Here is an 11,660-nt window from a genome sequence, read left to right as displayed (position 1 = left end):
TCCTACCCTACTCAAATTTGAGCCACTGGTTTTGTGGCGTCTCTGTGCATGACAATTCTACTATTAGTCCCAAATGTAATGAATGTGCCATCAGATAAATTCTAGCTGCATTTTTTGCCAGTTCTGTCATAGTAACTCCTTTGTTCTTTGTCTACGCTTCAGGCTTTCAGGCACCAGCATGGGCTCCTCCGACGCCTGTCACCTGCGCTCTTCCTGTCACCTGAGTTTTATGCAATTCTCTATGTGTTGAATGCTATCTTTTGTGTAGGATTCTCCTTCGACTAGCACGCTGCCCATACCAAGTTACTACGCTACTCTCCCCACTTGCGCAACGAAACTGTGCGTTATTTTCTGTTCTTTTGATAGTCTTCATACGTTGCGGCACCCACACCACCTCTCCAATACATACATAGTTGCCACTCCTTAGCTCCGTGGACCTCCTCCCAATCCAAACGCCTTACACTCCAAACGATGTATTCTCCAAACGCTTTAACTGAAATACCATTCATGCTTTGTGTGTTATTGATATTGTTATCTGTTTTTGGAGGAGTCAAGCTTCTTATAGAGAAGCGTGATATGTGCACTAATATGATGCATCAATTGTCCTATTGGGAGCGAAAGAGAACGAGATCACAGGGATCAAAGGCTATTATATGTCTCTACAACGTATTGCCATCCATAGCTCTCACTGACTTCGTAACTCAATATTCTTTTGGCCACACAGAATTCCAACCGAGAATCTTGTTACGCCGTAAGGCGTTCCCTCTGAGAGGAACTCCCCTCCATGCCGCGCTGTCTGGTTATGGGCCCTTAGATCGATTGTTAGACGATGGAATAAACTCTAGCCATTAGATCGTCTTCCATCCTTAAGACAGTTGTCACTCAATGATGGGCCTTCTCCCACCACATCACCAAGGGCCTCTTCACCTACGCCGATCTGCAAAAGCTGCCCAACGGAACAAACCTAGAAGCCATTGCCGCCCACTGCAGCCTCGTCGTCACAGGTAATTCTCACGGAGGTGGCCGCCAAGATTCCATCTCTCCCTCCACTCAGATGCCGGCCGAGTATCATCCAGTGTACATTAATGGAGTTCTTGTCTCGCATCCTAACATTCTCAATGACGGGTTGTTAGCGATCCATGGCGTCGACAAGCTGCTTCTTGATCTTGATCTTGATCACAGTAATTATGACACAACTGCGAGAGCCCCTGTTCCTGCAATGATGTCACCATCACCATCATCATCAACTAGTCCTGGTCCTGATCATCCCCTGAATGTCATAACGCCCTTCATGCTGTAAGATGCAGCGCTCAGTCTTAGAGATCGCGGTTACAGCATCCTCGCCTTGGCCATGCGCATCAAGTCCCCTGAGCTTCTGCGCCTGCAAAACCTCACCATCTTTACTCTCAGCGACGATTCCGTTTTCTCAAGCGAAGGCCAAGAATTTTCGAACAATGTGAGGTACCATGTGGTTCCCAACATGAGGCTGCCTTTGGCAGATCTGGTGCAGCTTCCGGCGGGCACAAGACTGAAGACTCTCCTCCACGGGCAATCGCTGGTTGTGAGCGACAGCAAACCCTTCTCTGTCAATTATGTGGGTATAAAGATTGCGGATGTTTTCAGCAACAGATGGGTAGTCGTGCATGAGATTCTTCGGCCGCTCATAAGCTCTGTGGATCCGATGGAGTGGGCTTCCAGCGACAGCAGCGAGATTCTTCGGTCCCTCTTGATGAGCTCAGAGGATCAGATGGGGTTTTACAGAAACAGCAGCACTGGTGATCATCATGAGTAGTAGTAGGTCAATAAGGAGCTAAAGATTCTTTTATTTTAGTTGTTGTCTGTGTATTTGTGATGTATTTTGCCTTTGCAATTTGAGTACAGTGGTATCCATGAGAAATCATGTCCAGGAAGCATCCCCAATACAGAGAGCTAGGCCATTCCCTGTGGCCTGCAATCTGACAAAAATATTTACAATTTTTATTTTTTGTTCCAGTGGTTTCTCAATTGATCTAACAATGACTGTCTGCCTTTGTGTAAGAAACTTAACTATGTAAATTACTTAAGGACATGCATAAACTCTTTTGTAGCATTTGGAAGACATGAGTGGGATTTGCATGAACCAAGCAATTCTGGAATATAGAGCGGATGATCCTGCAAAATATGCATAATATGACTGAATGTGGGCTTTCTATTAGTGGTCAGTTTCTCCAATTTGAATGCTGAGATTGTGATATGTACAAACAACTTACGTCATCCAGACATATTTGTTAGACAATTTATACATAGCTGATTGTATTGGGATACATTTACTGATTTGGACTGCCTGTGCTAATAGTTTCTGTGGTGAAAACTGCATTTGGAAATTTTACATGGACTGCTTTTTAATGATACATTATGCAAGCAATATTTACTTATTTTATTTTATATTGTTTTATGGGTTGATTTATTTCTTTTTCCAAGTAAAAACTTGCCAGGAAATCTGGGATGCTTCCACATTCGTAGATGGCATCCCCAGTAAACTATTTTGGCTAGTGCACCTCACCCAGGGGTATTTGAACTGGACACGTGCTGGCATGAAACTAGCCAAATGTTTTTATGGGTTGATAATCAGATATATTTAAGGAGAGGGAAGGAAATTTATCCTGTCAGTCTGTGTTGTTTTTCGCTTAGGAAAGGCAGTTTATCGTTTTAGTCTGTTGTCTTTTGCTTCTGTCTATCCTTTTAGTCTATAGTTTATACTTGTATGTATGTGTTTTATGGGATGCTGGGATGCTGTTACATGAAAAGTGAGGGAGTCTAACAACTTGTCCTTGAAACTTGCCCCCTTCTTACGGAAACTTGGTTGGAAATTTGTTTTCTTTTCCATGGATCAAGTGCTATGTGCTTATGAGTTGAGGAAGTTTATCTCCTTTTAGCTGTGGCTTTGTCCTTTGCTTCCTTTGTCATTGAAAAATATGCATATCTCCTTTTCTTTAGTATTTCTTGAGATAGTTTTGGTTGTTACATAATTGGGCAGACTAGATTAATCTGAATTGACTTCACAATTTTCATTTCAGATTAAAGTAGGATGATTTTAAACGTGTTGAATGATTTGAAGATTGTATATGTAGTAAAAAATTGGAAATCTGTTCCCTAGACTAGTGTTTGAGTGAAAACTAGGGTCTGAATTGTTTGAGATAAATCTGTTGTGTTCTTTGAAACACTTTCCCTTTTAATGTTTTATAAGTTATTGGGCTTATGAGGTTTGTTCTATTTTGCTGGTTCCCTATAAGTAATAACCATTATACCCCAAAAGGGTATATTTGATGAAGTAAGTGACTTTGTTAATAATAAAATAAAGCATATTATTAAGAAATACATTCGACATAAAAGTTGCAAGCTTATTCATGCTTTCTTTGGTTGTTTCTGTTTCATCCTTGAAATTTCAGTTAAAGTGTTCTGATTGGTCCAGCTACATTTGAGTTGCAATCAGACGTAGGGTGCTGGACAGATAGTTTAAGGTTGAGACAGTTCTCAAAGGTCAATTATAATTCTCTTCAAGCAATTCCCCTTTTTAGCCTTTCCTTTTGCTTGCGTGTAAAATATCTTTCTTTTAGACAAACATCCATTGGCTTTCATTGCATTCCCAAAGTTGTCATACATCAAATATTTCATTGGCACTATCAATTTACACTGGTCCCTTAGTGCTGTTCTCATTTGTTTTTGAATGCATCTCTGCTGTTTGCTCAATTTATAAGCCATAGCCCCAAATATCACACATCCTTTATGATTCATTCTTCTACCTCGGAGTTTCTTCTATGCTTTGTAATTGATATTGTGCAGTTTAGAGTGGGATTGGAGAAGTTCCATTTCATTTCTTCTGATTTCTGCTGATGCAAAATGGTAGACTAAAACAAAGCCATGGAGGTCGTTCCCATCCCCCCCTTTATGTGCTATCCAATGTGGCTGTCAAAACAATGTTGAGTGTGGAGAAAATAAAATGAATGTGATTAGCGAAAATAAAATCTGTTCCCTAGACTAGTGTTTGAGTGAAAACTAGGGTCTGAATTGTTTGAGATAAATCTGTTGTGTTCTTTGAAACACTTTCCCTTTTAATGTTTTATAAGTTATTGGGCTTATGAGGTTTGTTCTATTTTGCTGGTTCCCTATGAGTAATAACCATCATACCCCAAAAGGGTATATTTGATGAAGTAAGTGACTTTGTTAATAATAAAATAAAGCATATTATTAAGAAATACATTCGACTTAAAAGTTGCAAGCTTATTCATGCTTTCTTTGGTTGTTTCTGTTTCATCCTTGAAATTTCAGTTAAAGTGTTCTGATTGGTCCAGCTACATTTGAGTTGCAATCAGACGTAGGGTGCTGGACAGATAGTTTAAGGTCGAGACAGTTCTCAAAGGTCTGACAAATTAGTTTGAATTATGTTTTGAAAGCTTAAAATAGTTGCATCATGGGACAAATTGAGGTTAAGAAACATCATCTGGTGCCATATTCACCACAAATAGCCTAAAAATGTTGTTGACGTGTATAATCATTTAATATAATTGAATGCACTTCATATTTTTGGAATTCTCCATTAACTAGCATTTTAAAATCCAGACTTCTAATCTATTCTAGGCTCTAGCTTTAAGGTCTGACTTGTTAATAATAATTAATGTGTATTTTTACGCGGTAAGGCGTTCCCTCTGAGAGGAACTCCCCTCCATGCCGCGCTGTCTGGTTATGGGCCCTTAGATCGATTGTTAGACGATGGAATAAACTCCAGCCATTAGATCGTCTTCCATCCTTAAGACAGTTGTCACTCAATGATGGCCCTTCTCCCACCACATCGCCAAGGGCCTCTTCACCTACGCCGATCTGCAAAAGCTGCCCAACGGAACAAACTTGGAAGCCATTGCCGCCCACTGCAGCCTCGTCGTCACAGGTAATTCTCACGGAGGTGGCCACCAAGATTCCATCTCTCCCTCCACTCAGATGCCGGCCGAGTATCATCCACTGTACATTAATGGAGTTCTTCAAGTCCCCTGAGCTTCTGCGCCTGCAAAACCTCACCATCTTTACTCTCAGCGACGATTCCGTTTTCTCAAGCGAAGGCCAAGAATTTTCGAACAATGTGAGGTACCATGAACAGGGACTACAGAAAAAGCCAAAAGAAAGACTGTTTCGACCTCGTTAGGAGGATTCAACTGTTACTTCCATTGTTTGAAGAACTTCGAGAATTGCAGGGACCCCTTCCTCGGGTGGCAGCGGAGTGCTTTTCTTCGCTACGAAAAACATTCCATTCTGTGAAAAGACTGCTTCAACTCTGCCATGATGGCAGCAAACTGTACCTGGTAATGATCACTTCATTCATTCTCTTCTCTATGCCTCTCCTTTGCATCAACTCTTTCTGGGCAATATGTTTCTTGGTCGTTCAGAAAATCATTTGGAATACACAATGCTTCACCTATTTTCATAGATAAAATTGTGTTTGAGCACATTTCTTTATCTTTCAGCTACACATTACATAGAGGTTTGTTTTCATGGTTTTTAATCACGGCGGAGGATTAATTTGGGGTTTCAACTTTAATGGCGTGATCCAGGCTTTGGACGGTGAAGCAATTTCGGGTAGATTCCATGCTCTGACCGAAGAACTAGATCGTATTCTAGATGGCATGCCATATGATTTATTAGAGATTTCAGATGAAGTCAGAGAGCAGGTGAGTATTGCCTGTTGTCCAATCTCCTCTTCCTTACCCCTATCATATCGATTTTTTCCTTCTCAACATGTCTTGGTACCCCACGCTACATCTTTTCGGTTTCTATCAGTAGGCTCTCGATGCAGACATATTTCAATAATCAAGAAAGTTGCAAATGAATGAGTCCAAGTACTATTCGAGATCAAAACAGAGGATCATTTTGAATCCGCTGAACTGATTCTATTGTATTAGCCTGTTGTAAATGTTGCGGGAGAGGACATTCCATAGTGTGTCGGATATGCTAAAGGGTAGGAAGATATGAAGATCTGTAAGGTAACAAAAGAGAAAACATACATTTACCCTATCAGGTAGAGATATCCTCTTTTTAACTAACCAGGTTTGTCATAGTTCTACCAAATGCCTTTCCAGACATCATCCAATCGCACTACATTCCTAACCTATTTTTAGAATCAGTTCTGGACTTTAATTTTAGATGTAAAAGTTTTCATTTGATGCTTCCTGTGTGGTTCATCTATCTACTTCGTGCAGTACAATTCCCATATACGAGCCTTATGAACAGAAGGTATTATAAGCAACAGATATTTGTATGACTGACTTTTAAGAATGCCAGATTACCCATGTATACCCATTTATTGCCTTCTTTATATTTGTTTGAGACCAGATTGTTTCACAAGTAATTCTTTTGGCAAGATTCATCTTATTTTTATAGATAATGATAATATTCAGATGCTTATTTTTTAATTGTTTGCCTGTCTTGGATAATTTTATGATATTATTTTTCATTTTTATGTAACTTCTCTCAAGACTCACCCCACCCTCTGGCCTGTAAGCAAGAGTGAGATACACTTTCATTGCTTATGGAAAGCCTCAATCAACAATTAGCTCATGAAGAGTGAACATGTCACATGTGTGGTTTGAAGCAAGGTGGAGATGATAACAATTACTCCTCTGAACCACTTTAGCCAGATCAAAACAAAATTCTATGATGTTATCTGTTCAATGGGACAGACCTCTCCACTTATTTTCTCTGTTTATTCTTTGTTGAAGATATGCTGCTGTTCTTTTTTTCCAAATCTCTAGCTCTATTTGTTTATTTTGACCTACAGAAACCATAGCAGCTTTATTTATTCTTACTTGTGAATCTTTGTTTCATATTTATATTATTTAGTCTGCCAGCAAGGGGATTTTTTTTTAGTGATGTTGGTTTTCCCTCTTTAGTTTGCATTCCATTCTGATGTTTGGTCTAAAAAATTTGGACGACATTGCGCTGAATATTCATAATGAAATTCTTTTATTTTTCCAATGGAAAACTTTGTAACTTTTATATTTATGAAAGAGAAAGTTACATTCTGAAGGAGTCGAGGAATTGTAAACGTGAGAAACCATTAAGTGAATTTTGCGTATTGGTTGGATCTGAAATTTCATTCCGCATCAGATGAGTACGTACACTTAAAATTTGAATAGACCTTCAAAGAAATAAATTGAAAATGCGACTAAAAAAGTAGCTTGCTTTCTTTCCCTCCAAAATATTGACAAGAAACACATTATTTCATGATTTCCAGTTTATCTCACTCTGGGTCTGTCCAAAGTATGCAGGGTGGTGCTCGTTGGATCCAGAATTTAAATCTGTTGGACACCTAATCTGCCAAGGGTTAAGGTGTCGGCGCTGAACGGTCTAATGGAGTCCAAGAGACCACTTGGAATGTGAAACCAAGGGTCACTCCTATGTATTATAAATGTGTATTATTGTGAATAATAATGCATTCAATACTTATCCTTCATATTTGGTCTTCCCCATGGTTATGTTTAACATGGTATGAAAAGTGCAGGGGATTTCCTACCCTACTCAAATTTGAGCCACTGGTTTTGTGGCGTCTTTGTGCATGACAATTCTACTATTAGTCCCAAATGTAATGAATGTGCCATCAGATAAATTCTAGCTGCATTTTTTGCCAGTTCTGTCATAGTAACTCCTTTGTTCTTTGTCTACGCTTCAGGCTTTCAGGCACCAGCATGGGCTCCTCCGACGCCTGTCACCTGCGCTCTTCCTGTCACCTGAGTTTTATGCAATTCTCTATGTGTTGAATGCTATCTTTTGTGTAGGATTCTCCTTCGACTAGCACGCTGCCCATACCAAGTTACTACGCTACTCTCCCCACTTGCGCAACGAAACTGTGCGTTATTTTCTGTTCTTTTGATAGTCTTCATACGTTGCGGCACCCACACCACCTCTCCAATACATACATAGTTGCCGCTCCTTAGCTCCGTGGACCTCCTCCCAATCCAAACGCCTTACACTCCAAACGATGTATTCTCCAAACGCTTTAACTGAAATACCATTCATGCTTTGTGTGTTATTGATATTGTTATCTGTTTTTGGAGGAGTCAAGCTTCTTATAGAGAAGCGTGATATGTCCACTAATATGATGCATCAATTGTCCTATTGGGAGCGAAAGAGAACGAGATCACAGGGATCAAAGGCTATTATATGTCTCTACAACGTATTGCCATCCATAGCTCTCACTGACTTCGTAACTCAATATTCTTTTGGCCACACAGAATTCCAACCGAGAATCTTGTTACGCCGTAAGGCGTTCCCTCTGAGAGGAACTCCCCTCCATGCCGCGTTGTCTGGTTATGGGCCCTTAGATCGATTGTTAGACGATGGAATAAACTCTAGCCATTAGATCGTCTTCCATCCTTAAGACAGTTGTCACTCAATGATGGGCCTTCTCCCACCACATCACCAAGGGCCTCTTCACCTACGCCGATCTGCAAAAGCTGCCCAACGGAACAAACCTAGAAGCCATTGCCGCCCACTGCAGCCTCGTCGTCACAGGTAATTCTCACGGAGGTGGCCGCCAAGATTCCATCTCTCCCTCCACTCAGATGCCGGCCGAGTATCATCCAGTGTACATTAATGGAGTTCTTGTCTCGCATCCTAACATTCTCAATGACGGGCTGTTAGCGATCCATGGCGTCGACAAGCTGCTTCTTGATCTTGATCTTGATCACAGTAATTATGACACAACTGCGAGAGCCCCTGTTCCTGCAATGATGTCACCATCACCATCATCATCAACTAGTCCTGGTCCTGATCATCCCCTGAATGTCATAACGCCCTTCATGCTGTAAGATGCAGCGCTCAGTCTTAGAGATCGCGGTTACAGCATCCTCGCCTTGGCCATGCGCATCAAGTCCCCTGAGCTTCTGCGCCTGCAAAACCTCACCATCTTTACTCTCAGCGACGATTCCGTTTTCTCAAGCGAAGGCCAAGAATTTTCGAACAATGTGAGGTACCATGTGGTTCCCAACATGAGGCTGCCTTTGGCAGATCTGGTGCAGCTTCCGGCGGGCACAAGACTGAAGACTCTCCTCCACGGGCAATCGCTGGTTGTGAGCGACAGCAAACCCTTCTCTGTCAATTATGTGGGTATAAAGATTGCGGATGTTTTCAGCAACAGATGGGTAGTCGTGCATGAGATTCTTCGGCCGCTCATAAGCTCTGTGGATCCGATGGAGTGGGCTTCCAGCGACAGCAGCGAGATTCTTCGGTCCCTCTTGATGAGCTCAGAGGATCAGATGGGGTTTTACAGAAACAGCAGCACTGGTGATCATCATGAGTAGTAGTAGGTCAATAAGGAGCTAAAGATTCTTTTATTTTAGTTGTTGTCTGTGTATTTGTGATGTATTTTGCCTTTGCAATTTGAGTACAGTGGTATCCATGAGAAATCATGTCCAGGAAGCATCCCCAATACAGAGAGCTAGGCCATTCCCTGTGGCCTGCAATCTGACAAAAATATTTACAATTTTTATTTTTTGTTCCAGTGGTTTCTCAATTGATCTAACAATGACTGTCTGCCTTTGTGTAAGAAACTTAACTATGTAAATTACTTAAGGACATGCATAAACTCTTTTGTAGCATTTGGAAGACATGAGTGGGATTTGTATGAACCAAGCAATTCTGGAATATAGAGCGGATGATCCTGCAAAATATGCATAATATGACTGAATGTGGGCTTTCTATTAGTGGTCAGTTTCTCCAATTTGAATGCTGAGATTGTGATATGTACAAACAACTTACGTCATCCAGACATATTTGTTAGACAATTTATACATAGCTGATTGTATTGGGATACATTTACTGATTTGGACTGCCTGTGCTAATAGTTTCTGTGGTGAAAACTGCATTTGGAAATTTTACATGGACTGCTTTTTAATGATACATTATGCAAGCAATATTTACTTATTTTATTTTATATTGTTTTATGGGTTGATTTATTTCTTTTTCCAAGTAAAAACTTGCCAGGAAATCTGGGATGCTTCCACATTCGTAGATGGCATCCCCAGTAAACTATTTTGGCTAGTGCACCTCACCAAGGGGTATTTGAACTGGACACGTGCTGGCATGAAACTAGCCAAATGTTTTTATGGGTTGATAATCAGATATATTTAAGGAGAGGGAAGGAAATTTATCCTGTCAGTCTGTGTTGTTTTTCGCTTAGGAAAGGCAGTTTATCGTTTTAGTCTGTTGTCTTTTGCTTCTGTCTATCCTTTTAGTCTATAGTTTATACTTGTATGTATGTGTTTTATGGGATGCTGGGATGCTGTTACATGAAAAGTGAGGGAGTCTAACAACTTGTCCTTGAAACTTGCCCCCTTCTTACGGAAACTTGGTTGGAAATTTGTTTTCTTTTCCATGGATCAAGTGCTATGTGCTTATGAGTTGAGGAAGTTTATCTCTTTTTAGCTGTGGCTTTGTCCTTTGCTTCCTTTGTCATTGAAAAATATGCATATCTCCTTTTCTTTAGTATTTCTTGAGATAGTTTTGGTTGTTACATAATTGGGCAGACTAGATTAATCTGAATTGACTTCACAATTTTCATTTCAGATTAAAGTAGGATGATTTTAAACGTGTTGAATGATTTGAAGATTGTATATGTAGTAAAAAATTGGAAATCTGTTCCCTAGACTAGTGTTTGAGTGAAAACTAGGGTCTGAATTGTTTGAGATAAATCTGTTGTGTTCTTTGAAACACTTTCCCTTTTAATGTTTTATAAGTTATTGGGCTTATGAGGTTTGTTCTATTTTGCTGGTTCCCTATAAGTAATAACCATTATACCCCAAAAGGGTATATTTGATGAAGTAAGTGACTTTGTTAATAATAAAATAAAGCATATTATTAAGAAATACATTCGACATAAAAGTTGCAAGCTTATTCATGCTTTCTTTGGTTGTTTCTGTTTCATCCTTGAAATTTCAGTTAAAGTGTTCTGATTGGTCCAGCTACATTTGAGTTGCAATCAGACGTAGGGTGCTGGACAGATAGTTTAAGGTTGAGACAGTTCTCAAAGGTCAATTATAATTCTCTTCAAGCAATTCCCCTTTTTAGCCTTTCCTTTTGCTTGCGTGTAAAATATCTTTCTTTTAGACAAACATCCATTGGCTTTCATTGCATTCCCAAAGTTGTCAGACATCAAATATTTCATTGGCACTATCAATTTACACTGGTCCCTTAGTGCTGTTCTCATTTGTTTTTGAATGCATCTCTGCTGTTTGCTCAATTTATAAGCCATAGCCCCAAATATCACACATCCTTTATGATTCATTCTTCTACCTCGGAGTTTCTTCTATGCTTTGTAATTGATATTGTGCAGTTTAGAGTGGGATTGGAGAAGTTCCATTTCATTTCTTCTGATTTCTGCTGATGCAAAATGGTAGACTAAAACAAAGCCATGGAGGTCGTTCCCATCCCCCCCTTTATGTGCTATCCAATGTGGCTGTCAAAACAATGTTGAGTGTGGAGAAAATAAAATGAATGTGATTAGCGAAAATAAAATCTGTTCCCTAGACTAGTGTTTGAGTGAAAACTAGGGTCTGAATTGTTTGAGATAAATCTGTTGTGTTCTTTGAAACACTTTCCCTTTTAATGTTTTATAAGTTATTGGGCTTATGAGGTTT

The 11,660-nt window shown here is 39.9% G+C and overlaps 2 protein-coding genes and 1 long non-coding RNA gene across 3 annotated transcripts; all 3 read left to right on the top strand.

The window, feature by feature from the left end:
- The first annotated feature begins 1,351 nt into the window (after positions 1-1,351).
- Positions 1,352-1,792, top strand: LOC149206620 (fasciclin-like arabinogalactan protein 21). The gene has a single exon (XM_089397755.1). It carries the CDS (start codon positions 1,352-1,354, stop codon positions 1,790-1,792), a length of 441 nt encoding a protein of 146 aa, XP_089253881.1.
- Positions 1,793-2,938: 1,146 nt separating this feature from the next.
- On the top strand, positions 2,939-7,496 carry LOC149206619 (uncharacterized). The gene is made up of 2 exons (XR_016251937.1): positions 2,939-5,333; positions 5,583-7,496. It is a non-coding gene; the product is annotated as an uncharacterized LOC149206619 (long non-coding RNA).
- Positions 7,497-8,885: 1,389 nt separating this feature from the next.
- On the top strand, positions 8,886-9,326 carry LOC149206618 (fasciclin-like arabinogalactan protein 21). The gene has a single exon (XM_089397754.1). The coding sequence runs from the start codon at positions 8,886-8,888 to the stop codon at positions 9,324-9,326; it is 441 nt and encodes a 146-aa protein (XP_089253880.1).
- Positions 9,327-11,660: the final 2,334 nt, after the last annotated feature.

This window comes from Pinus tabuliformis, chromosome 1_2 (assembly GCF_031772625.1).
Source record: "Pinus tabuliformis cultivar Carrire ecotype Pingquan chromosome 1_2, CPIR1, whole genome shotgun sequence".
Taxonomy (NCBI): domain Eukaryota; kingdom Viridiplantae; phylum Streptophyta; class Pinopsida; order Pinales; family Pinaceae; genus Pinus; species Pinus tabuliformis.
This window is presented reverse-complemented; position numbering and strand designations above follow the sequence as displayed.

Excerpts from the sequence above, each read along its gene's own strand:
- LOC149206620 (XM_089397755.1), top strand. The coding sequence starts at position 1,352 with ATGCGCATCAAGTCCCCTGAGCTTCTGCGCCTGCAAAACCTCACCATC.
- LOC149206618 (XM_089397754.1), top strand. The coding sequence starts at position 8,886 with ATGCGCATCAAGTCCCCTGAGCTTCTGCGCCTGCAAAACCTCACCATC.